We start from the raw sequence: 25,216 nt of genomic DNA, 5'->3' as shown, positions 1-25,216 counted from the left end.
GGCATTAGATAGCAATCTAAAAAAATTCAAAAAAGTTAAAAATCTAAGAATAATTGAGAAGAAGACTTGGAACAAAGAACCCAAAGAAAGGAAACATTTTATTGGCATCCAAAGCCATCAACATAATGGAAACATTTGCTTGCAATATTACACCACGAGGCTGCACAAAGATCCAGATAGTACCCTTAATGAAGAAAGGGTTGTTTTAAGTAAAAGTGCTTTCTTCGTGCTTTCTTTGCCCATTCCAAAAATGTTTTTGTTAAGCTAGCCCTTGAACGCTGTATACCCATGTGCAAAAACCAGCCATTGCTTTTGCCCCATTTTTTAACCATCTTTGCATGAGATTCCTTCATTATCAGGCAACATGTTACTGCATTCCATGCACCAACTAAGTTCAAGAGGAGTTCTGTCTAGGTCCTAGGACAACAACATAGGGTTTGCTGGGGTGAATGGTAGAGCCATCCAGTTTGAGGAAGAGATCAGACATGTCATCGCATTCCAAGGCACAGTGGGAAACTGATCTGATGCCAGATATCCTTACACTGAACATGAAGCTGCTGTGTGTGTGGTACACTCAGAGAAGTATTTTCCCCCCAGTGCTGGAGCAGACTGTGCCACCAGCTCATGAAATATGGACTAAGAGTGAAAACTCATCCACAGAGAGAAATGTGAGAAATGGAAGAAGGAAGACAGTACACTGTGACTCCTATTAATACTGGACAGAAAACTGAGAACAAGAGCTGAAATGGTGTACATTGCACCTGAATGAGAAGAGAAATCAGGTGTCAGTTCCATGCTGAAAAGGAGGAGGGAAGTGGAGTTCAAATAACCCTGCGCACATGATGATGCGGGTGTGTGTGAATTGTCTTTGCTATTCCAGGCTACAGAAGAAATACGCTTTTCATATGGGTCACACAATGAAAGTATACAGGGAATTCCAGCTCTGCATGCACCTCCCACCACTTCACACCATACAATGCTCCCCCAACTTTGTGAATGTTTACTGCACAATGTATGAAAGCAGCCATATCCAACTGACTATGTAGGTGGGTGAATTTATGTATCAGCACAAAGGGGCATATGGGAACCTTTGGTATATGGTATTATATCACACTCTGCAGGGGAGAAGGGATCCTACTGTTTCTGTGCTCTGTGAGTGTGTGTGTGTATGTTTGTGTTTCTAACTCATACTAAGACCAGGAAGATAAAATATCCTTGCTGCCACAAGGCAAATATGCTGAGAATAACATACTATTGGTACTGGTATGGGGACATTGTACCAGATCTGAGTCACACAACCTTGATTGCACTACATAGTTGGGAACTGAAGGCATCCGGTGTAGACACAGCAGCATTGGTGGAACAGGAGAGTGCAACAGGAAGATGTCTTGCAAAACAAAATGGATGGGATAGTTATCCCAGATACTGATCTTGCCTACTGATTCTGGGAAAGGAAGGATGGGCACACAAGTACACAAGTGTTGAGAAGTTTGGAAGAAGAGGAGAAAATGTGGTTTCTGATTTAGAGCATCTATATGTTTTGATTTGCCTTGCATCTGCCACTTGAACACTAAGCAGGTCTGATGATCACATGAGGCCTCACTGTGGCCATTTGACCCAAATCTTTTTGCTTCTTCCCCTAACTCTTCATGAAAGTCATATCCATCTGTACTACCAGGGTTTTTTCTGTTTCCAATCCCACTAGACATAATCAGCAAGAAACATTTTAATTTATTTAAAACAACAGAACATTTGACAATAAAATATAATTGATGTGATAGCACTATCACTGTTGCTCCTTCCTTAGCATGTGGGATATTGGCCTGAGCAGTGAAGATATCACAGTGTGGTCCAGTTCAGAACGGGCTGCAAAGAGGCAGGAAGATTAAGATGGACTAAGTAACCACTTTAATAAGAAGGAAGAGGGTAAATGCGGAGAGGCAGAGAACATGGAACTGAAAACTGTCCCCATTTGACTTTCCCAGTAACACTGACCAATGGCAAATTTACAGGACATTTCTAGATACGGAAGGAGTATTATGTTCCATGACACTTTTCAGGGAGAAATAAGGTACTGAAGCTGTCTTTATGTTTCCCTGAAACACACCCATAAAGCCTAAGACGTTTCCAGACTGCCACTATTTTCAAGTGGGATTCAATCAAATTCAGGTTGTGCAATTTTAGTTGATTGGGGAGGACTTGCGCATGAAACCGGCTTCCCCAAAATATCAGATGTTTTGCAACAAGGAAAGCAATGGGACAATGCACTGGAAAGTGGGATAACACTTGCTTTGATGCAATGCTATCTACCTTCCCACAAACAAGTCAGGATGAGTGCTCAATAAACAGGTTTCCTAGAAGCACCCTTAGATTAGACCCAAGAGGCTGTAGACCCCATTTTCAAACAGTGGCTGAATCAAACAAAGCATAACACGAAGCATTGCCCTGTCTTTGTTAATGTCTCTCAGATACTCGACGCTACCAGCCTACTGCCCTAAGATGCAATGAGCCATGTCACTTACTTAGTTGGGCACAGTTCTCTGATGGAAAGCAGCAAACCGGCGATCATGGGGAGAGTCACGATAGAATGGATCAACTGTTGTAATTGTTCTGAAATTTAAGAGGGTGCAAGCATTACAAAATAAAGGTCAGTTGGAGGTAGGGATGGAGGAGAAATTCAGTTCAGTCCACATTTAAAACCAAATGTATCACATTCACACTTTCCAAAACAATATGAGAACCGAAACACAGCCGTCCATCAAAATTCATACTTATCCAAATTTTGCAATGAAGTTATCTAACCAACCAATGCTTACAAAAATGCAATTATTAGGGGAAAGAGTGTAGAAAAGTGAATAGGGAAAATAACATCCAAACATGCATTATATTATGAGAAATTGCTGGTAAAAATGTGTACATTAGTCAAAACTGCCTACAAAAATATGTTTATTAGGAGAAATTTGGACTAAAATGCTAAAGACTTTTCATGAGGAATTTTTTCAAAAATTGCAAATTGCTGCAGAATTTAAGATTGGAAAAATGAGAAACTGAGAGAACCGAAATTGACAGTTCCTTCCATCCCTAGATGGAGGTAAGATAGGAGAGGGAGATGGGCACTGAAAGTGGCAGGATAAAGGAAGGGCAGAGAGGAACAGCTAAAAAAAATCCAGGGTTACCTGCCAACATGAGGATGGACAGTTCTCAAGGTTTCTGTAGCATTGGGGTCAGTGCCTAAGCCACTGGTATGGTTGTTGGTGGCAAAACCACCTGCCTGATGAGGCTGGATCCCTCCACGTGTCCAGCCTTCCCTGTCCAGTCCCTTTGGAATGTTTTCATAAAACCTGGCACAGGGAAAGGATGAATTATTGCATGCCTAGCTGAAAAATCAGGTGTATATATCTTGCAGGATCCTACAGAAACTGCAGCTCTACAAATATCCATTTCTGTACATACCATCCACACAAATATTAGACCCAGCAGCTGCACAAACCTTTGCTGTCCCAATGCTTCCGCCACGTATCCACAAAGGCCCTGTGTGGGACAAGCTAGGCCTACACAGATAAAAGATCTGCAAGGCCTATGTGCAGATCAGAGAATGGTGTCTTAACAACAAACGCAGCCTGGGAATGCTACTCTCCTGATACGGGTGCTCAGCCGGTACCAAACTCACTTGGAATTATAGCTAGTCAGGAACCTGTTAGGCAGATCTGGATCATATGCAGGTGTCACATAGCTGAGGTTATTGAGGCTGAATCCTGTTGGCTCCTATATGGAGAGGACCATGGAAAAAAATAAGGGCCTAGTACCATAGGAGCAGAGCACAGTGCCCTGTAGATTATGAAGCCGTATGGTTTTGTGATTGTAGTTCAGGCGTACCTTGTTACCCACATATTCCCGACCTAGAAGATTGGTCTGTGTCTGAGGTTGCTGCTGAAGTCCTTGGAACTGAGAGTGGCTCAAGGGCCCAGGTACCTCTGCATCTGGTGGAGCTCCCTGTGGAAGTGGAAGATTGTGAGTGAAGGAGCCATTGTAGGCGGTGGAGGGTGCCTTAGGGTGAATGGGACACAGCCACATCAACCTTAGCCAGTCTCCACTTGCCTATCTTCTTAATTACAACCAGTCCAGGGGGTGGTGCTGGCTGTCATCTTCCTCCTCTTTAAGTCTCTGTGTTGCCCTTGCAGACCCCAGCAGGGAGGAGGAGAATGAGTTGGCTGTGCCTGTCATTGGCTTTGGCTCCACTTACTGTTGACCTCCCAGGCCTTCCCCCCTACCAATCCCAATGGGCACCATCCACCACAGGTTGTGGGAGTTGCTGAGGAAAAAGGAGGCAACAAGGAAGACAGGGATCAGGATGGAGACGGTGGTCTGTGAATAAGAGAGAATACAAGAAAAAGAAGAGTGTTAAAGAGCCCACTGATAGTAGTAAGAGGAACAAGTAGAGACTCAGGGAAGGCTTCTGTTTGCAGATTCTGGCACGGGAAGACAAATCCCAGAGAAAGCAAGAAAAGAGACTAAAGAGAAAAATAGGTCATGTCACATAGAGGTACATCAAAATGCAGACAAAATGAAATAAGAGGTGCTGGCAGGGAAAGAGCTGTGGAGACATAAGAGAACAGTGAGGGGAAATGGTGTAACTTGGGAAACAAAAGGCAGCAGGAATATATGGAGGAAAGCAGGATGGAAGGTATTTTGCTGAGAAGGGAATGTGACTTACGGGAGTACGGCCAAGATTCTGCCGACTGAATCCAGACCCCCTCTCAGAACCCTTGGAAAGGACTGGTAGAAACTCATCACCCTGTCAGGGGGAACATATTACAGGTGGGTACAGTGCATGCACAAAGAGAGGGAAATGCAGGAGGGGAAGAACGGCACATGGCAGGCAAAGCATATCCCTTCATCTGTCCTTAGAGGTCTCAGCAGCAGCACCAACGCTTATTCCAGATGGTCTCCTTACGTGTGGAAGGGACGATGGCAGGTAATCTGTCTTCATAATGCTGACTCCAGGAATGCTGTCCTGCAAAGCAGAAGACAAGCTCTGAGGCCCAGAGAGAGGAAAGTAGGCCAGATGGAGCAGCTGTTCTATCTTGGAGAGGAGACATGCCTCCCCTCAGTGGCCTTATGAGCAACTAGTTCAGCCTTCCCAAATGCTGTGGCTGCTGGGAGTATAGTCCAAAACATCTGGAGGTCACCAGGTTGGAGAAGGCTGAAGTAATGGTATTTGGTCCTTTAATTGCGTGGAGCCACCTTCCTGCTATGGTGAAGCCCATGGGCTGCACTTTGACATTCATAGTTAAAAGTACAGAGAAACTAGAATTGGTTCCCAGGCCACATTCACACTGTACATTTATTCCACTATTATTCCATTTTAAACAGCCATGGTTTCCTCCAAAGAATTCTGGGAAGTGTAGTTTGTGAAGGATACTGAGAGTTGTTAGGAAAGCCATAGTCCCCTTACAGGCCGGCAATTCCCAGAGTTCTCTGGGGAAAAGGACGGACTGTTTAACTACGTGGAGAATTGTAGCTGTGTGAGGAGAATAGGGGTCTCCTAGCAACTCTCAGCACCCTTCACAAACTACACTTCCCAGGATTCTTTGGCGGAAACCATGACTGTTTAAAGTGGAATAATAGTGGAATAAATGTACAGTGTGAATGTGAGTTGAAAGCAAAGTGCCTACAAGAACAGGACTCATTTATAGAAAAATGGGGCCTGAAACAAAATGCTGTAGTGTGAAATGCTCCTGTTCAGTGTTCCAGCCAGTCAGTCACACCCTTCACCAGGATACCCCATTGCATTCCTCCCACCCACCTCAACAGTCAGCAAGCATTTCATGCCTAGGGAGCATGCTTTGTCCTCTATGTGCTGTTTTTTGTAATTCTGCAAAACCTGGGGTCCTGCCAAGCCTGCCAGTACCTCTCTTTTGCATGTGGATGGTGCCATCTTTATAGGGCACTCAGGAAAGGAGTTCACAGTATGTAGAACCATATTCTGAGACCCACCATTTAGGAACATACCTCTCATGTGTCCTGTGATTTGGGATGGATAACATATCTTTGGTGAGGACTTGAGAGTTGTGAGATAGGAGCACAAGGGTCTTTTCAATCCCATTCAGGTAACAAGACAACTTAGACACACATACTAAAGCAAGTGTGGAATGTCTGTAACAATGAGGAGCTATAACATGGCAGGTATGGGCCAAAAAAGACGTGGCATCTTTAGCTCTGGTGTGCAAGATTTATTTAAAAATAAATAGCTAGCATGCTTGCTGTTTGAAATAGGAGGGAGGAAAACTCCCATTGGCACTATTCCAGATAGGACCACAGAGGGGGCAAAAGGTTAAAGCCCTCTTTTCCCCATGTCAACAGCTAATCCACCTTGGGCCTTCCCTGCTTACTGTAATGGCTATTAATTTTTTGTTTTCAAAAAAAGTCTTGCATACCAGAGCGAAAGATGTGAATGCCAACACATGTAGCTTGGCGCTGTGTTTCCCAGTCGTGTCACATAAGAACGATATAAGAAGAGCCCTGCTGGGTCAGGGCAAATGCCCATCTGACAGAGTATCCGGTCCATGGTAGCCATCCAGGTGCCTCTGGGAAGCCCAAAAGTAGGGCATGAGTGCAACAACACTCTCCTGACTTATGATTCCCACCAACTGGCACAACAAAGGCACAGTGTCTCCAACATGGGAGGTAGAACATAGCCATCATGGCTAGTAGCCATGGATAGCCCTATCCTCCATGAATTTGCCTAACCCTCTGGTTAAAGCCATCCAAGTTGGAGGCCATTGTTACATCTTGTGGGAGTGAATTCTCTAGTAAATGAGGAGGGCAGGGTTCAGGAGAGACAAACTGTCCAAACCAACAAGCCATTACAATAGCGCAAGGACACCCTGTTTTGCTAGGACCCTACTTTGTAGCCTGCTTAATGTTTAATCTGGCCCTTGGCAAGAGCAGTGGCATATACAGAGTTCACTGGGAGAACCTGAAAAGTGGGCCTGTCCATAATGGGGTTAGCCAGGCAGCCTTCAGTGAATCCTGTCTCTTCCTTGGCTCCAATTGTTTTCTTTTGCAGGACATCTGTAAGGAGAGGGGGGAAAAGAGACAAATGAAGTGATAACATGGGCACGCTGAAAAAAGGAGGCAGAAGGCTTCTGTAAATTGCAGAGGTGACCCAACACAGTGCAATGACTAGCCAGCAAACTAATGGTTAATTTGCTGCACAGTTGTCATTCCCCTCCATTGTTCCTGGGGAAGGCAGAGGACATGGTATAAGACAAGTTGTTGAAAGCTATAGCTTTATTTTACCACCAATATTCAAGCATGAAAAGGTGGGTCAAACTATAAAGATTCCACTCTGACCGGCAGCAACATACCCAGCAATTCCATCTCTCAAGAGAATAACTCACACTCACATCTCTGTTTCCCCCATTGTATTGCACTTTCCAACTGAGCTGCCAGCCAGGCCACTGCACCACATCTCTTTTGCTCCTGCTCTTGTCTGTGTGGCCACCACCTGCTGTCACTGCATGTTGACTGATTCCTTTCATGCCTGGCTACCGTGGGAGCATTGCTGGCAAATGGCATTGCGATTGGTGAGCAGTAGGAGAGTGGCTGTGGGAGTGGCCCCCAGGACTGCTACATTAGCATTTGTTTATTTATTTATTTTATTTATTTCATTAAACTTATAGACCGCCCCATAGCCGAAGCTCTCTGGGCGGTTCACAAGAACAAGTAAACATCAAAAATACAATAAACATGTAACAATATAAAACACATTAAAATTTAAAATATTAAAAAGATTAAAACAATGTCAGCGCATACTAAACATATTAAAATGCCTGGGCAAAGAGGAAAGTTTTAACCTGGCGCCGAAAAGATAGTAACGTTGGTGCCAGGCGTATCTCCTCTGGGAGGTTGTTCCACAGTTCGGGGGCCACCGCAGAAAAAGCCCTTTTCCGCGTTGCCACCCTCCGAGCTTCCCTATACGTAGGAACTCAGAGGAGGGTCTTTGATGATGAGCGTAGTGTACGGGCAGGTTCATATCGGGGAAGGCGTTCCAACAGGTATTGTGGTCCTGTGCCATGTAGGGCTTTGTAGGTTAAAACCAGCACTTTGAACCGGGCCCGGAAACAAATAGGCAGCCGGTGCAGACGGGCCAGAATCGGTGTTATATGGTCGGACCGTCTGGTCCCTGTTAATAGTCTGGCCGCTGCATTCTGCACAAGCTGCAGTTTCTGAACCGTCTTCAGAGGCAGCCCCATGTAGAGCGCATTGCAGTAATCTAATTTCGAGGTTACCAGCGCATGAACTACTGAAGCGAGGTTCTCTCTGTCCAGATTTGTTTCTACTTGGGCTTTCTGCTTTGCTGCCAGGAGAGCATAAAATCTTGATTGCCTGGGTTATGCCGGTGCAAGTGCTGGCATAACAGCTACCCATGTAGCAGGACTATTCGGCTGGGCTGCTTGCCTCTCCCAATACAGTCTCAATGCATTATGCGAGCTATATAACCTATATGAGGGGAAGTCATCAGTTTCAATAAAAGGAGAGCCCTCTTGGATCAAACCAAAGGTTCATCTAGTCCAGCATCCTGTTGTCCACAGTGGTCAACTAGGGATGGAAATATATGTCAGTATTGGTTCTCTCCCTTTCTCATTTTTCCAGTCTTAAATTAAGTTCTCCCCCTTTCTGCAGCAATTTGCAATTAAAAAAAAAATCCTCATGAAAATTCCCCAACATCTTAGTGTGAATTTATTCTAATAAACACATTTTTGTAAGCAGTTTTAACAAAGGTACACATTTTTTGCAAGCCACTTCTTGTTATCTAATGCATTTTTGCTTGTTATTTTTACCCCCGTTTTCATTTTTATGCACACTTTCCCCTCATATATGCATTTTTGTAAATTTTGTTTAGTTGGTGAACTGCATCACAACATTCTAATAAATGCACAGGATGGCTGTGTTTCGGTTCTCATACTGATTCGGAAAGTGCGAATTTAATACATTCTGCTTAAAATGCGAACTGTATCAAAATTCTCACCCATCCCTATGGCCAACCCAATATCGCTGGAAAGCCCACAAGCAGGACATGAGGGCAATTGCACCCTTCTGCTGATGTTTCCCAGTGACTGGCATTCAGAGTAACACTTTCTTTGATCCTGGAGGTAACACATAGCCATCATGACTACTAGCCATTCGGAGCCTTATCTTTTTCTGATAGCCTTATTCTCCACACAATATGTTTTCAAATATACTCAATGAATAATAATATAATATTTGGAAGTCCTATTAAATTCAGTGGGGATTGCTGTCAGGATGGTGGAGTTAGGATTTCAGCCTTATTCTTCTTCTGTAAAGTCTATGTCCCTGTATTAATAAGAGATGGCCACTGTACTAAAAATAATGATGGCGATATTACCTTCAGTATCAAAGGCAGTATACCACTACATACCATTTTCTGGGGATCATGAGTGGGAGATTGATGTTCATGTCCTTCATGTGGGCTTCCTGTAGGCACCTGGTTGGCCACTCTGCAAGAATTAGTCTAGGCTGCGCCAGACTAGAAAGGCCTTTGGTCTGACTTAGCAAGGCTCTTATAAAAATAATAATCCATGCAACTGACTAGAAAAGAAGGCCTCTGAACTGCAAGATTCCAAAGCAGAAATCAAGAGTTCACAGAAACGTTATTTGGGAAAGCAGCATGGATTTTTTTCCACTGTCACCTTAAATGTGAATGTATTTTCAGACAAGAGAGTGACTTGTGCTTTGATATCTGTAACATGTAATGTGACAAGCTGTCCCAAGAACTTCAAGTCAGCACAGAACTTTCTTATGATGTTATATAACAAAAGATTTAACACTCTTAGATTATCTAATCTCCAGTTCCCAGTTATGTGAAAAAAACTGCCTTTCATCATAAAATATATTTAACCCCCCAAGTGGCAGAAGAAGGCTTGAATGTCAGAGTCCCCACTAGAAGTAAGAGGCAAAAAACAAAAATCCCAATTTGCATTTTAATCTCAAAATTTCTGTCATGAGTTTTGAATGCTTGTGGGTGGCAATATTGATATATGGAACTTTTTTTTTTTAAGAATTACAGCTGGGAGTTATTTGTGATTTGGATTTGGTCCAGACTACTGCTTTCACTCCATAAATATGAATTTAAGAGAACTTTAAATTCAAAGAACAGGGAGGCGAGATTCAGAGGGGGAAGAATGACATATTGCAGCATTACATAAAAACAGAATAAGAAAACAGAAGAAAATATTTCCCAGGATGCTACCTTTGTGAAGATGGTACTACTGTATATTATAGATGATCTATTTATAAAAGTGAAGTCCACAATAGAGCGCAGATCTAAGTACACTTAGTTCTCCAATAGATTGTGGTCAGCCTGTTTTGAATCAAATTGAGTCTGTTCTTCATGCTACTTTAAAAAAAAGGGGGGGGGGGAGGACTGGCTAACTCCTGAAAGCCATGCTGTGCTTGGATACAAAATCAAGCATCTAGTTTGAATGAGTAATAGACACAATTGGTTTCTTAACAGAACTGTGGACTACAAGACTCCTAAGAGCAGAGATGGAGAATGTAAGGCCCTCCAGTTGTTGGACTCTAATTCCCATCAGCCCCGGACAGCATGGCCAAAGGTCAGAATGATGGGAGTTGTAGCCTGACAACATCTCGAGGAACCACATGTTGCCCATCCTTGCCTCAGAGGCTTCAGGCTTGACTGGCTCCATCAGATAGCCAGCTGCATGTGTTGTTCAATCAGAACAAGCAATGTTTGTGTTTAGACATGGGCATAACTCACCAGTCATCACTTCCCTAATAAATGTCACACAAGAAAGATGAGAAACATTTTTTCCAATTCCGTCAATACTTTGAAAGGTAATGTCTGACAGCCTAATGATCGCCGTCTAAGATCTAACTACATCTCTCAGAACTGGGTAGGCAATATTGCTGCCAGCAGCTGGCTCCCTCTCTCTTCCTCCCCCATCCCTCTAGAATGATTAAAGATACTGTACTATTTGAAAAAATCCATGATACTGGCTGGTCAAAGTGTTATAGATAAGCAGACACAGATCCCTTTTTGAATGAGTGGAGTGTCAGTATCATGGCAGAGGATGGAGCTCTGGGTCAACCACTACGAACTATACCTGGTTGTCCTGGAATGTTGAAGTGGAACTTTGAGCCATACTCTGTGGACATGTAGTGAGGTCCCTAGACAAAAACAAACATAGCAGAGAGTAAGACCAAGCGCTTCAGAGTCCAGAAGGAGCCTCCTGCTTGCCCTGCCAGTAGATTTTCCAACTCACTGTCCCACATCCAACCCACTTCCCTGTTTAAGGGCAAACCAGTTATTCTTGGGGTTCTGGCATTCAGCTTTCCAAAATTCTGCTCCCTCAAATGACTTTGTTCTTTCTCCCTTGCTGCCCCTTATGCATGGAATTCCCTCCCAGAATTCCTCTGTGTGATGCCACCTCTCTCTTCTTCCTGCCAACCTCTCCTCCAAGCCCATGTTTTCTTTGAAGCCTTTGGCACAACCTCTTACTTCCCATACTCTGCTGTAAGAAAGACTTCAGTATGTGCAACTGAAATCTCATATTCTTCCCATATTTACTGTAACCAAATTTCCTTCCCCAGTGTCTGTTTTCCCTCCTCGTGTCAGTGGTGGACTGGGGGTAACACAGCGCCAGCACTTTTTTCAGAGTGGGTGATTAGGTTTTCTGCAGGAGTGCCATGGTAATTGACGGGGGCCCTTGCTGTGGAAAGTGAATGAGGTAATAACGGGGCTTTCAAACTCCACTACCGTTTATGACAGATTAGCGTCAAAGAAATGAGAGAATGAGAAAAATAATCAAGCAGAGGCTGGGTGGTTCTTTTCTTTGATGGGTTTCCTATGCCATGCTAGCAGTTTAAATGGTAACACTTCTTTGCAAGATTTTTTGCATTTCTAATTAAAAGCTAAAGGTTGCATTTCAGCTGGCTGAATATATTTTGTTGTAAAAGCTGAAAGTATTTCACAAGCTGACCCTATGCACCAGGAACAAGCATCACTGAGGTCAATGGAGCTTACTCCAGGCAGCCATGCATTGGACTGCAATCATGCTACATGGCAGATTAAGGATGTGAACACAGATCTCTCCAGCCAAATGCCAACATGCTAACTCCTACAGCAATCCCTTATCAGTTCACTAGTCTGTCAGCTGATCCTAATAAATTAGGTAATGCTGCTCTTTAGACTTTCCTTGGGGGTCATAATAAGCATCTGCACATCAAAATTTATCACTACACTACAGACTGTAAGCCTCTCAGGCCAGGGATTTCTCCTGTCATGCTTTGTAAAGCACTCTGTGTACATGGATGGTGATATGTAAACAAGCAAACAGACAACACTAGATTTTATTCTATCACATTTTTGTTCCTTTTCCATACATATCATCGTAGGATGACATCATGCTCAGTCATTCTTGTTCATAACTCAGTGATTGAAATGTTGAGTGATGACTTGTAGGTGTGAAACAACCATCACAGATCAAAGACAGAGCTTTCCTAACTAGCTCACATCACTGCAGAAACAAAACTTTTCAATGGAGACAGTTCACACCTTGCAAGTCATCAAGTGATGACACAGGCATATGTGAATCAATCTTTAGATCAGGAGTGTATAGTGGGGAATTTGGGGATAAAATTGGATCATAATGAAGTGCTTCCTATTTTGAAGGATACTTGTTCTGCAGTGACCTAGGGAAGTCAAACTTTTCCTCAGTTCAAAGACTGTATGCTAATGTATTGGCTGGTTGTGAGCAACAGTACCAGGGGTGTAGTTGTCCAGGGTCTCAGGGGGTCTTAAACCCTTTACTTTTGTGGTAACAGGGTCCCAGCAGGGGCCCTGTGTCTCCAGCATCCTATGAGCCAATCAGCATGAAAGGAGGGTGTCTTAGCCACTGAGAAAAATCTTCTAACATGCTTCCTTGACCTTTCCTGCTGATTGGAGCCAATCAAAATGAAAGGAGGGTGAGTCAGCCACTGAGAAGAGTCTTCTCATAAGCTAACACTCTCCCCTTTCATGCTTATTGTCTCCTAAAGATGTCTAATGTGGGAGAAAGCAAGGATCTCATTAACAAGGATCCCATTCTCAACCCTGCAGAAAAAAAGAGGGAGCGTGGCTATGACTAACATGAAGGAATGCTGCACTTCTGAATTTGCCACTATACTGCTGAGCAGTACTGCCACCATTTAAAAATATTTTCTCTCTGCTGGAGATTGTCAGGCAAGCAGAAGTAGAAAGTGGAGGGGGGAGCCATGCAGAAAGTAGAAGTCCTTTTTATTTTACTGCACCCAGAGGTGAATGTAAGAAGAGCCTCCTGGATCAGACCAACGTTCCATCTAGTCCAGCATCCTAGTCTCACAGTGGCCAACCAGACGCCTATGAGCAGCCCACAAGTACGGCCTGAATGCAACAGCACTCTCTGCAATTGTGACTCCCAGCAAGTGGTATACTTATACTAGGGACAGTACAGACCCATCATGACTAACAGTAGCCATTGATAGCCTTACCCTCCATGAATTTGTCCAGTCTCCTTGTAAAGCTGTCTAAATTGGTGGCCATCACTACATCTGTTGTTGTTTAATTGTTTTGTTTGCTGCCCTAGTCTCATTTGGGACGAAGGGCGGAATATACATTTAATAAATAATATGTCTTGTAGGAGCAAGTTCCATATGTTTGTCCTGAACCTCTCAAGATTCATAGCTTCATTTAATGGCCCTGGGTTCTAATAGACACTCTACACTGTGCACAATTTTATACACCTTCTCTGTTCATGTGGTACATCAACTACAGTCAAACTCACGTGTCTGGCATTTTCCACATTGACAGAACCTTTTCCAAGTAACTTGTGGAGGTCAGGGGTATGTTTAGGCTCCAACCCAGTCACAGATTGTGCTCCCTGGTCTGCTGTGTCAAAATGGACTTTCTTGACCTGCAAAATCAAGCCCAGCTTGCAACTTAGATAAATAAGGGTGAATAGCAAAAAATATGGTGGAACAGAGGCAATTCTGTTCAGAGCTATAGTGGGGAAAGGAGAGAAAAGAAAACAGAGCAGAGAATTGCCTAGATAACATTTTGTATTCATCCCCTTCTTCGAGATGGTGTGGAGGGATCTTCATGGCTGAGCCCTTGATCACAGCTCTAATTAAAACATTAAGAAGCCAATGAGGCCAATCAGGGAAGCCACAAGACTTCATGCTCCCATGTCTCATTCATTTCTTCATTTTCCTACCCACTCCAAGCAAAATAAGGAGAATTGCATCTTATATGTTTCAAATAGAATAAAGGTTTTAATCTTTCCTGCTGCAGCAAATGCTTTGAAAAACATGATTATAGGGTTTTTCTGAAATCCCACTACACAGAAGGCAAATCAAAAGAGACACACTTTGCTTTTAATATTCACATGATTGTAAAGCAATTCCATAATTATTGAGGTCTTGGGTTTGGCAAATACTAGGGCTCAGTCCTACCGCCCTTCTGAGGTCTGGATAAAATATAAGCAGTAGCACGCCTCACATAGCTAAACTGCTCTTAACGCAATGTTTGGCTTTAAAAATGATCCTTTTATGTTACAGCCTTGTTCATATGTCCTTTTTCTGCCACAGCTTGTTCCACATGGAATATTAGGCAGGTCACAATCATATTAACATGCACCCACATAAATCAGCAGCATCTCTCATTAGTTCCATCCAGCTCTTAATGAGCACAATAGATTAATGAGTTCCAGTGCGCTGCATGCAGAACTGCCAACTGGACATTATTTTACTGATCTGACTAGTGAAAACATATTGTGGCAATTAAACAGTATAGGCTTCTGAAAATCCTATACTCATCTGTTCCAACAATGATGATGATTTGGATAGAAACTCTGGACTATCAGGCTTCACCCATGATGATCATGTCCCATGTTCTGTGACTCAGAAATATCTACTCTGACTCTCAAATGGTGCAAGTGGCCTTCTAACACTGATAATTATACATTTCAGCTTCCTATCTGTATTCCAAACTTTAATATACTTTGTGCCTGACAGACAGACAGACAGACAGATAGATAGATACTGTATTTTTGTAAGCCATCATGCATAGGGATGGAGCGTGGTGGCAGGGCGGCAGGAAAGCAAGGTGAGCAAGTAAGGAAAGCAAGGATGGCAGGTGGGTGGGTGTGTCGGGGGGCAGTGGGCATCAACAGCACGAGAGGCAGATAAGCAGTTGAGGTGGGGTAGTGGCAGCAGCAGCAGCAGCAGCCTGGACAGCCGGGAGGCTGGTAAGCTGCCTTAACGGAGCAGTGGCAAGTGCCTGGGGGGCTATTTTGGGAGGTAGCTGGGAGGCTATTTTAGGAGTTGGCTGTGTGGGTGTGTTTTGGAGTGCCAGTGTATGTGTTTGGAAGTCCCTGGCTGGTGAGCAGAGGGGGGGGGTTGGCAAGTGAAACAAGCAGGCACCAGAGCCTCCCTAATATGTGTGCGTATGAAGTTATATCACATTAATAACATAATCCTATGGGTGTTTACTCTGAAGCAAATTCTACTGTGTTTAATGGGACTAGTAAGTATTGAAAACTGAGCATTGCGGGGCTTAATTCTGAATAAACATCAACATGTCCAGGATTATGCTACAGACACTAACTTCTACCTGGCCACTTGACCCATCAATATGTCACTCCTCTTGACATTTTATATTTCCAAAGCTCTGTCCATTTTGAACCCTCTCATCAGATCGCAGTTTACCCATCCTTGCTGTTGTGCTCCCTCATGGCAATAAGACTGTTAGATCTCATGGTTGGAGAAAGAGAAGCTGGGGAATGGAATAGCTCCTAAATGCCCAGAAAGCTGAGAATTTAGTCCTACAAAACATCCCCCCCCCTCCACACATGCCCATCTCCAATTTTGTGTTAGACGTCTGTCAGCATTTGAGCAACATTCAAAATGGTGGGGATCCTGTCAGGGTTCAGTTCTGGTCAGACCTGGAACCTGAGGTCTAAGAGGAGGAGAAGGAGGAGTGGGTGCATTACTCATCCACAGCAATCTACACACTTCCAGTGGCCATGAAGAGTGGTTGGATCTGGACATCCCTGACCCAGGACTGGAGGTTGACATACCAGCTGCCTGGGTTTCTTGCTGGCTCTCAGACACACACACACAAATCTCCCCCAGGGCCACAGGAGCAGAGGAAATAGCAAACCTGGTGGGAGATATAGCTGCTGCCAAAATGCCCGGCTAGCTGCACAAAAAGCTATTGGAGAAGGGACCAAAGCTTGGAAGTAATGAGTTACAAAAAACAAATTACTTGTGATTCATTACTTTTTTGAGGAACAAGTGGATAATTCCTTTCCATTTTGATTGTAATAGAACTAAGAGTAATTCTATTACTTTTGAGGAGTAATTGTAATGTTTCCAGCATTACTTTTGGGCATTTGGGGGGGGGGGAAGCAGGGGAAGTCTTCTGCTCTTCTGATTTGAAGAAAATCATGTGCCTCAAAACTGGGCTTCTGTGCAGCATCGCTCTTCCCTCATGTTCTGTGGGTAGGAGGCGATGAGGGAGGAGATGGAGAGTGAGACATGGGTGGAGTGGAGAAAACAATTGTTTAAGAAAATGGACAGTGGTGGAGACGAATGAAGTGGAGGGAGAAAGGAGAGGGAGGGCAAGAACAAGGATAAAGGAGGAGGCAGCAGCCGAATGGAGATAAAGAACTGTGGAGGTGAAAGATGACAACATGTGTGTGTGTGTGTGTGTGTGTGTGTGAGAGAGAGAGAGAGAGAGAGAGAGAGAGAGAGAGAGAGAGAGAGAGAATACTGTGTTTGCACTTGGCACACAAAGTGGCCTCCACTGCTCTCCCTGGCTACTTTGCTGCATTTGTAGTGTTTTAACTTTTTTGCATCTCGGGAAAATCTTTGTTTGGGTGGGAGCAGGGCAGGTCCAGGTCCGGGAGGTGGTTAAGTGAGAGAGATTATGCTGGCTGGCTGAGAATGTCTGTGTGGGGGGGGGGGTTGCACTTGGTTTGACATGCAAAGATCTGAGCAGTGACCCCTCCCTCCCTCCCATCTCCCTTACCAGTGGAGAGACCACCATTGCTATCTTATGGATAAAAAGGATTATTAGACTACCTCTCTGTGTGTATGTTTATTTTTAATGTTGTGACTTAGGTGTGCAGCAGCCAAGGCCAGCACCTTGTAGGCACTCTAGTGTTTTTTTAAGTAACTTAAGCATAATTGTAGTTATTATTATTTATTAAATTTATATACCGCCCCATAGCTGAAGCTCTCTGGGCGGTTTACAGCAATTAAGACAATAAAAACAAACATACAAATTTTAAAAGACAAAAAACAATTTAAAAAACACAATTAAAAAAATTAAAAAGAATTTAAAAACACATGCTAAAATGCCTGGGAGAAGAGGAAAGTCTTGACCTGGCACCAAAAAGATAACAGTGTTAGCACCAGGCGCACCTCATCAGGGAGATCATTCCATAATTAAGGGGCCATCACTGAGAAGGCCCTCTCCCTTGTTGTCAGACTCCCAGCTTCCCTCCGTGGAGGCACCCAGAGGAGGGCCTTAGAAGTTGAGTGTAGTGTACTGGTGGGTTCATGTCAGGAGAGGCAGTCCATCAGGTATTGTGGTCCTAAGCCATGTAAGGCTTTATAGGTTAAAACCAGCACCTTGAATTGAGCTTGGAAACATACAGGCAGCCAATGCAAGTGGGCCAGAATCAGATTTATATGTTCGGACCATCTGGTCCCTGTTAGCAATCTGGCCGCTGCATTTTGCACAAGCTGCAGCTTCCGAACTGTCTTGAAAGGCAGCCCCACACACAGCGCATTGCAGTAATCTAGTTTGGAGGTTACCAGAGCATGGACAACTGACGCCAGGCTATCCCTGTCCAGATTGGAGCATAGCTGGGCCACCAACCGAAGTTGGTAGAAGGCACTCCATGCCACCAAGGCTACCTGAGCCTCAAGTGACAGAGATGGTTCTAGGAGAACCCCCAAGCTACAGACCTGCTCCTTCAGGGGGAGTGCAACCCCATCCAGGACAGGTTGGACATCCACCATCCAGTCAGAAGAACCACCCACTAGCAGCATCTCAGTCTTGTCTGGATTGAGCCTCAGTCTATTAGCCCTCATCCAGTCCATTGTCACACCCAGGCACTGGTTCAGCACGTTGACAGCCTCACCTGAAGAAGATGAAAAGGAGAAATAGAGCTGCGTGTCATCAGCATACTGATGGCAACGCACTCCAAAGCTCCAGATGACCGCACCCAACGGTTTCATGTAGATGTTGAACAGCATGGGGGACAGAACTGACCCCTGCAGAACCCCATACTGGAGAGTCCAGGGTGCCGAGTAATGTTCCCCAAGCACCACCTTCTGGATATGACCTGCCAAGTAGGAGTGAACCACCGCCATGCAGTACCTCCTATTCTCAACTCAGCCAGTCTTCCCAGAAGGATACCATGGTTGATGGTATCGAAAGCCGCTGAGAGATCAAGGAGAATCAACAGAGTCACACTCCCCCTGTCTCTCTCCCGACAGAGGTCATCATACAGGGCGACCAAGGCTGTTTCCGTGCCAAAACCAGGCCTGAAACCCGACTGAAATGGATCCAGATAATCGGTCTCATCCAAGAGTGTCTGGTGCTGACCTGCCACAACTCATTCAAGGACCTTGCCCAGGAATGGAACATTTGCTACCGGCCTAAAGTTATTAAGATTTTCTGGGTCCAGGGAGGATCTCTTCAGCAGTGGTCTCACTACCGCCTCTTTCAGGCTATAACTTTTAAGTAACAGTAGATAATCAATTCCTTTCAGAACAATTGTAATTGTAATGGTAATTTATTCCTTTTTGGGGCCATGTAATTGTAATGTATTCCTTTTTGAAAGTAATCTTCCAAGCTCTGGAAGGGACCGCCCACCTGGGCCTTGCTGAGAGCCAGGAAGGGGTGGAGCCTCCACCTCCAATGCAAGCTCTGGCTCTGAGCCGCTTCATTGCTGAAGTGCCAAACTCCAGCCTTCCTGAACTGAGGAAACAGACAAAGCCTACGCCATTAACGTTAGCATTTTACAGCATATTCACAACAATCTACAATGCAGAGCCAAAGCCTAGATTTGAGATACTTACATCTTTAGTGGTGGGAAAAGAAAGGGGCTTTTCCCGGACATATCCACTTCCTGGCTGGTACAGGCTCCAAGGAAGAGGATATTTCCCATCTGGGAGCTCAAGAGGTTGGAAGTGCTTAGTAGATGTTGATTCATAATTGTCCTGAAGGAGCTTCCTAGTTTAGGAGAAAGAATAAGCATGAGGGACGTACAAAGCATCTGACAGTGGCCACGTTCAGGTATAATGCTAAGCCATAGTTTGTTTTAACCATGGTTTGTTGGAGGAGGCAGGATCTACATTGGAGATAAGCAAAGAAACCAAAGTTAGTTGACTTAATGTTGGTCTGTTGTCCCACCATCTCCTCTGTGAATATCTGGCTATTTATCCCAAATCCTTTTGTGGTGGTCAAAGACAGGCACAGTCTTGCTGTCTTACATTGCCCAGGTGTAGAAACAGGGCAGAGAACATAAACACTCTCCGCCTGAGAGATCATCACTGTCAGTACACCCCAAACCACACACAGTCCTAAAGCTTCCCTACCTTCCCCCATTTTCTAGACATAGCCCATGGAGGGTTGCTGCCATAAAAAAAAATCTCACTGCAAGACTTCTGCCAGCAGTCCAATAGGCAACTGGTCATCATCAGTGAAAGGATACGTGAAAATTCTCCATTTAGCCACTGAGCACCAGCTGCAAGAGAAATCCTCCCACCATCATTTCAGTTTTACATATCACACAGCAAACCCAGATGGCTTTTACCCCATTTCTTCCTTTGACCTGCGAGTTAGTACCCAACTCCCCAGCTGTAAGCCATTCACAATTAACTCTTTCTACAGATATGTTTGTATTGGCAAGCAGCAGACTCTGCAGAATGCTAGAACACCCCCCCCAGACTTGTGTTTTATTGTGGGTGTATTGTTCAACATGTCCTTGACACAATAATAGTGCTTTAGTGGTGGATTTATTATTTTAATAGCTATTCTGTGATGCTTCCACATTATTGCTGTCCAGAGGGGCTATAGCAAGACACCAAACACACACCCAGCCCAAAAAATTAATTATACAAAAAGACATGGGGTTTTAGCAGGAAGTTACAGGATATGCACTGACTGGAAATGAAGCAGTATGACTGCCCCCAAACCTTTGCAGGCACAAATGGTTCTCAAAGTGAGATTGTGTATGATTGCCTCAAGAGCATCATGAGCACAAATCTTCATGAATGCTCAGTTTAAAAAAGGACATTGGGAAGGGCCCCTAAACACAACTGAAGTCAGACCCAGTTGAAGAATTCACAAGGACCAATCCCTCACACAAATATACACACAGTCGGAGTAAGAGCAAACTCCTGGAGAAAGCAAGGCTGCTTCTGAGCCGGTTGACATGAGGGTGGCTTAGCTTGGATTGCTTTTGGTGCCATCCTCATTCAGTCCAGGTGTGCTTGTTAAAGGTGGCTTTGCTAGCCCAGATGTTTCAGAATTATGTGTTTAGGTCTGCCTGGCTGGCATTGGAGACATCTGTCATGATCACTGATGCTTGTCTGGAGCACCAACTCCACCACCTGCAGTATACCTGGTGTGACATCTATCCAGGAGGATGCTGGCTAGCTTTTCATGATTCTGCCCCATAGCATTTTTAGCGAGTGATGGCTTCCTTTGTTTTTTAAAAGAGTGACAGTCTTCTCACACCACTGGTGAGCTGAATGCTTCCCCCCCCCCATTTAAATACTACCTCATGTGGTACATATTCTGGTGTTCCTTTGAGAACTTTGAACTGATCTGTAGATCAACAAAGGCCTTAATCTCTTCCTTGCTCCAGTACCTGGTTAAGAAAGCTGCTTCCTTGGACAGAATCCTACCCTAACATGGGATTTGAACTAGGCTATGTGCAGGCATCTTAGAACTGTGCTGCAACTGGTTTCTACCTCCTAAACTGAGAAGTTAGTCCAGGCAACCAAAAAGAGCCCTGTCCTTAGCTCTTCCGATCACCCGAGCTGCATTCATTGCCGCTATCATGGGGAGATACCATTTACAATTTCCTTACCATGAACTTTGTTTTTGTGCTTTATGGGAGAATGAGTATGGCAAAAGCAAGTAGAAGCATATCACTGACTCAGAAGAGACCTGAGTTATGTTCCACAGACTCCCTCAGTCTGGTGCCCTCCAGGTGTCTTGGACTACAGCTCCAATAAGCCACAGCCAGCATGGCCAATCTTCTACAGTAATGAAAGCTGGCATCCAAAACACCTTGAGTGCACTAGGTTGGGGAAGATTATGTGGGTGGCATGCAAAACAAAAGGCCATTTCTTCACCCTGAACCATCCCAATTAATTTCCACAAAGCATGAGATCAATACGTACCCCACAGCTGGATTGTCTAACTTGTCTAGACTTGGCTTATATTGGACAACAGGCCGGTAATTGCTTTTGTATCCTGCTCCAGAGTGGATACCAGTTCGAGGACGAAACCCTGCCTGACCTGGCAAACAAAAGGGAGACAGGTTTGTCTGTTTATTTACTAACTGTAGTCATACACCACTGTTCTGCCAATGCAAGACAGTATACGATTTAAAATAATGGCTTACTACCAGGAGGGCAACCTCCAGTCTGTGGTGCAATTTTGGCCCTCAAGGCTGTTTTTGTTAAACCACACCCACCTATCAATCAGATGACATCACCTCAATGGGGGGTTTGATTGGCACAATCAATCCCTGCACTGAACAGGATTGAAACAGTCCATCAGCTGATAGCAATAGGTTTGAACTCCCCACCTATCTCCCCTCTGCCCACAGCTGCCAACTGACAAATGGGCAGGACCATCCGCCTGACATCATTATGTCAGATGATTGACATGTGGGTGGTCCTACTCGCCTGCCAAAGTTGGCCTGCGGGGTGGGAGGACCACTGGACCAAAAAGGTTCCCCCACCCCTGCTTACTATCTAATTGATACGAGAAGAAGGAAAGAGAGATGGGGATGGACAAGGGGAAAAAAAACTAATTTGGGCACCAACAGGAGTTATATAATGATCAGATGGGATGATTAATGTAGTAGATAGTCTTGGGAGGGGAGAAGCTACATGGCAGTTGACCTCCACGCCAGCCAAGTCAGTAGAGGGGCCTTGTGGTCTCCCTCTGAAGCAGCCAGGTGGAATGGGCTACAAATGGAGGCAGTCCTGAGGGGAAAAGAACCAAATGATAGTTTGTCCCAGTCCCATGTCCCAGGCCAATGGAGGGCTCCTCACCTCTCTCCCTAACACAGCCAGGTAGAATAGCTCCAGATGGAAGCTACTGTGCAAGAACAGAAGGCAAATGGCAATTGGTCCCTGCCAAGCTCATGGAGGGGCCTTCTCTATCATTTCTCACTCTGATACAGTCAGGTGGAATAGCCACTGGATGAAGAAGTTCTGGAGGATGGAAATGTCATGAAGAATTAAAACCTCATGAAGAAGAAACATGCTGGCGGGAGTGGGGGCTGGGGCTTCTGCTGGAACACCATTATAACCTTTTATGCTTTGGTCTATGATGCTCTCTACATTTTAAATTGGGGCTGGGAAGCTTGTGGGCCTCCAGACCAGATGTAGTTGGACTACCACTCCCATCCTCTCAGAACGTGGGCCAAGCAAGCTGGGGCTGATAGGAGTCCAACATCTGGAGGGCCACAGGTTCTTCATTCCTGGTTTACATAAAGTCACTTGAAACCATGCTTCTCAATTCCTGGCTGTGGCAAGGATTTCTTAGATTACTTATTTATTTATTAACTGTATATCCTGCCCCTCCTCCCAGAAGGAGCCCTGGGCAGCAAACAAAAACAAGTAAGATGATATACGTCCAATTGGTGGCATCCCTCTTGCATTTGTTCCAGCATACTCATATCTGCACTGCTGTCAAAGATAGCTGCAGTATTGACATCATAGGAAACAGCAGAAGTGGAACATGCATGGGCCTGACATATGTGATGTCTGTTGTTTAGACTGGGGCACATTTTATTGTATTTTGCTTTTCCTAGTTGAGACAAAGTAGGAGCATACAATTGTACAGACAATGCTTATTACAAGAAGCAAGATACAAAACCTGAAACTGTCCAGACAGCCTCTCTCGTGTGAATACACACGACTGAGGGTTCCTATGTTCTTCCCGTTGTCCGTTGGCTATTCAGAATCCTTATATGTCAGATGTCACATTCACCTAAGCTTACACAGTTTCACAACAGCAGTCATCTGAACAGGCAGGCTAAGGTTGGAGCTCCCACCTAAAACTTTGTAAGCTTAGGTGAACACGACGTTTCAACCCCTTAACACAACTCCTGTACATCTATGCTGGGGAGAAAAGATGCATCTCTAGTTTGGGCGCTCCAAGCAATTCTTGCAATGCATGGAAAGCAAACCTAAGAGGTGCTAGCCATAAGCAAACTTCCTAGAAAATTCAATTGAACTCAGTGGCACTTATATCTGAGCAAACGTGTTTAGGATTGAGCTGCTCATTCGGGTGCATTGAGATGTAATGTCCTAAAGAGCCTCTTGCTTGCATATGTCCCTTCCTTTGCTCATGCACTTCAACTAATACCTTCCAATTCTTGTTTGCAGCAAACCATAGTTTGCCATTTCATCCAAACAAGCAAACTATGGTTTGTGCTTGCCTGAAAACTAGGATCACACCAACCCTGATTTTCAGTTCAGCACAAATCATAGTTCTCCATTTCATTTGCATGGGCAAAGCAAGGCTTGCCACAAAGAAGGATCAAAAGTTACCACCTGTGGCACATGACAGGAGCTTGAAGCTCATTCTTGAAACAACAAACTATGGACTGGGACAACCAGCTATCATTTTGGGAGGCTGACACTTTCTCTGGTCTGGTATGACCATACTAGCCATAGGTAAGATAAATTCCTCCCCATACTGATAAGCTCCTTACCATAAGCTGTGCCATAGCTGGTGCAGTAGAATTTCATGGGGTCCATACCTCCACCAGAGCTTGTTTTTACATAGGAAGAAACAACTCCCAGAGGGAGACGCCCCATCTTCTCTGAGGATACAGAGACTGATTTTCTGATGAAAGATTTTCCTGGAGAAATAGAGATTGAAGAAGATTGGCCACTAATCATTCTGGATAGCAGGAATGTGGCTCAGCCTCTGGAGAAAGAAATTGGATTAACCTGAGGAAACTGTTCACCTGCACGGTGTGCATGTCTCCTTAGAAACAGTGAAGTCACACACAGCATTGTGATGTCATAGCAAACTCATGATTTATTTATCTTTAAAAGGAGCTAATGAATAAACTGGTTCATTTGCAGTCCTACAGGTAGTACAGCACGGTCAGGTCTTAGACATTTCCTATTGATTGCTGTTCGACTGTGGCCCAAGTGAAGCAACTCCTTCCACAAAAGAATGGACCAGAATATACCATTTTACCAGCAGGATGAAAAAAATATTCTAGAGAGAGGCCTTACTGTTATATTTTGATTGGTCAGTAGAGGTACCCAAGGCAAGCCCTACTGAAATGAAGAACTGTACATGAGGATGGTAGCAGTCTTCATTTCACGGAGGCTTCTGGAGAAAGCTTCCAGGTGGAACTGAAACAATGAAAACCAGGTTAGAATTTCAGGGACCTTCCAGTCCTTTCTGGGGAAAAATATATATACTTATTTCTATAAATCAGGGGCCAAGATATGTCAGGCACCCACTATCTGTATCTTCCGGAAACAACTGAATACATTTTGTTTGGATAAGCTTTTCCAGTTGGATGAAAAGATCTCTGTCATAGATGTCCATTTTGTATTTTTTTAAAAATCTATCTACAGTTATTTTTGGTATTGTTTTAAAACTATTTTAGCTGCTCTTATTATAGATTTGTAAATTGCCTTGACACACATGTGGAAGGCAATTCATAAATAAACAAATGAAATAAGGAATCTCCCGCTGTAACCTCTGGTGTGTGGCCAGGCAGAGATTTCTGGGGGGGGGGGATGTGTGCAACCACCTGAAGCCCTGCATCCAGTGCTGGTGGCCTTGGCTGGCAACCCCATTGCTTGGACAGTCCTGCTGCTTCCCGCCCAGCAAGGCTTCCTGAGAAAGGCAGGGAGGGAAAAG

General features: G+C 44.4%; 1 protein-coding gene across 1 annotated transcript; it reads right to left on the bottom strand.

The window, feature by feature from the left end:
- Positions 1-1,794: 1,794 nt before the first annotated feature.
- SAXO4 (stabilizer of axonemal microtubules 4) lies at positions 1,795-24,231 on the bottom strand. Its single transcript, XM_061613061.1, has 13 exons — positions 24,042-24,231; positions 21,490-21,607; positions 19,156-19,309; positions 13,848-13,976; positions 11,151-11,214; positions 6,980-7,074; positions 4,955-5,014; positions 4,723-4,795; positions 3,877-3,989; positions 3,671-3,765; positions 3,177-3,341; positions 2,523-2,610; positions 1,795-1,866 (listed from the first exon to the last, which is right to left on the bottom strand). Exons 1-12 carry the CDS (start codon positions 24,229-24,231, stop codon positions 2,523-2,525), a joined length of 1,344 nt encoding a protein of 447 aa, XP_061469045.1. The 3' UTR covers positions 1,795-1,866.
- Positions 24,232-25,216: the final 985 nt, after the last annotated feature.

The sequence above is a fragment of the Rhineura floridana genome, chromosome 2, assembly GCF_030035675.1.
Source record: "Rhineura floridana isolate rRhiFlo1 chromosome 2, rRhiFlo1.hap2, whole genome shotgun sequence".
Lineage (NCBI taxonomy): Eukaryota > Metazoa > Chordata > Lepidosauria > Squamata > Rhineuridae > Rhineura > Rhineura floridana.
Note: the sequence above shows the minus strand (reverse complement) of the source record. Positions and strands in the feature narration are given on the sequence as shown.

Bases quoted from the DNA above. Each gene is read 5' to 3' on its own strand.
- SAXO4 (XM_061613061.1), bottom strand. From the start codon at position 24,231: ATGATTAGTGGCCAATCTTCTTCAATCTCTATTTCTCCAGGAAAATCT. The intron at 5,015-6,979 runs GTTCTCCCAGTG...TCTGCTTTGCAG, and splicing joins TGGACAGGCCCACTTTTCAG to GACAGCATTCCTGGAGTCAG. The intron at 2,611-3,176 runs GTAACCCTGGAT...CTTAAATTTCAG, and splicing joins GTCCATCCTCATGTTGGCAG to AACAATTACAACAGTTGATC.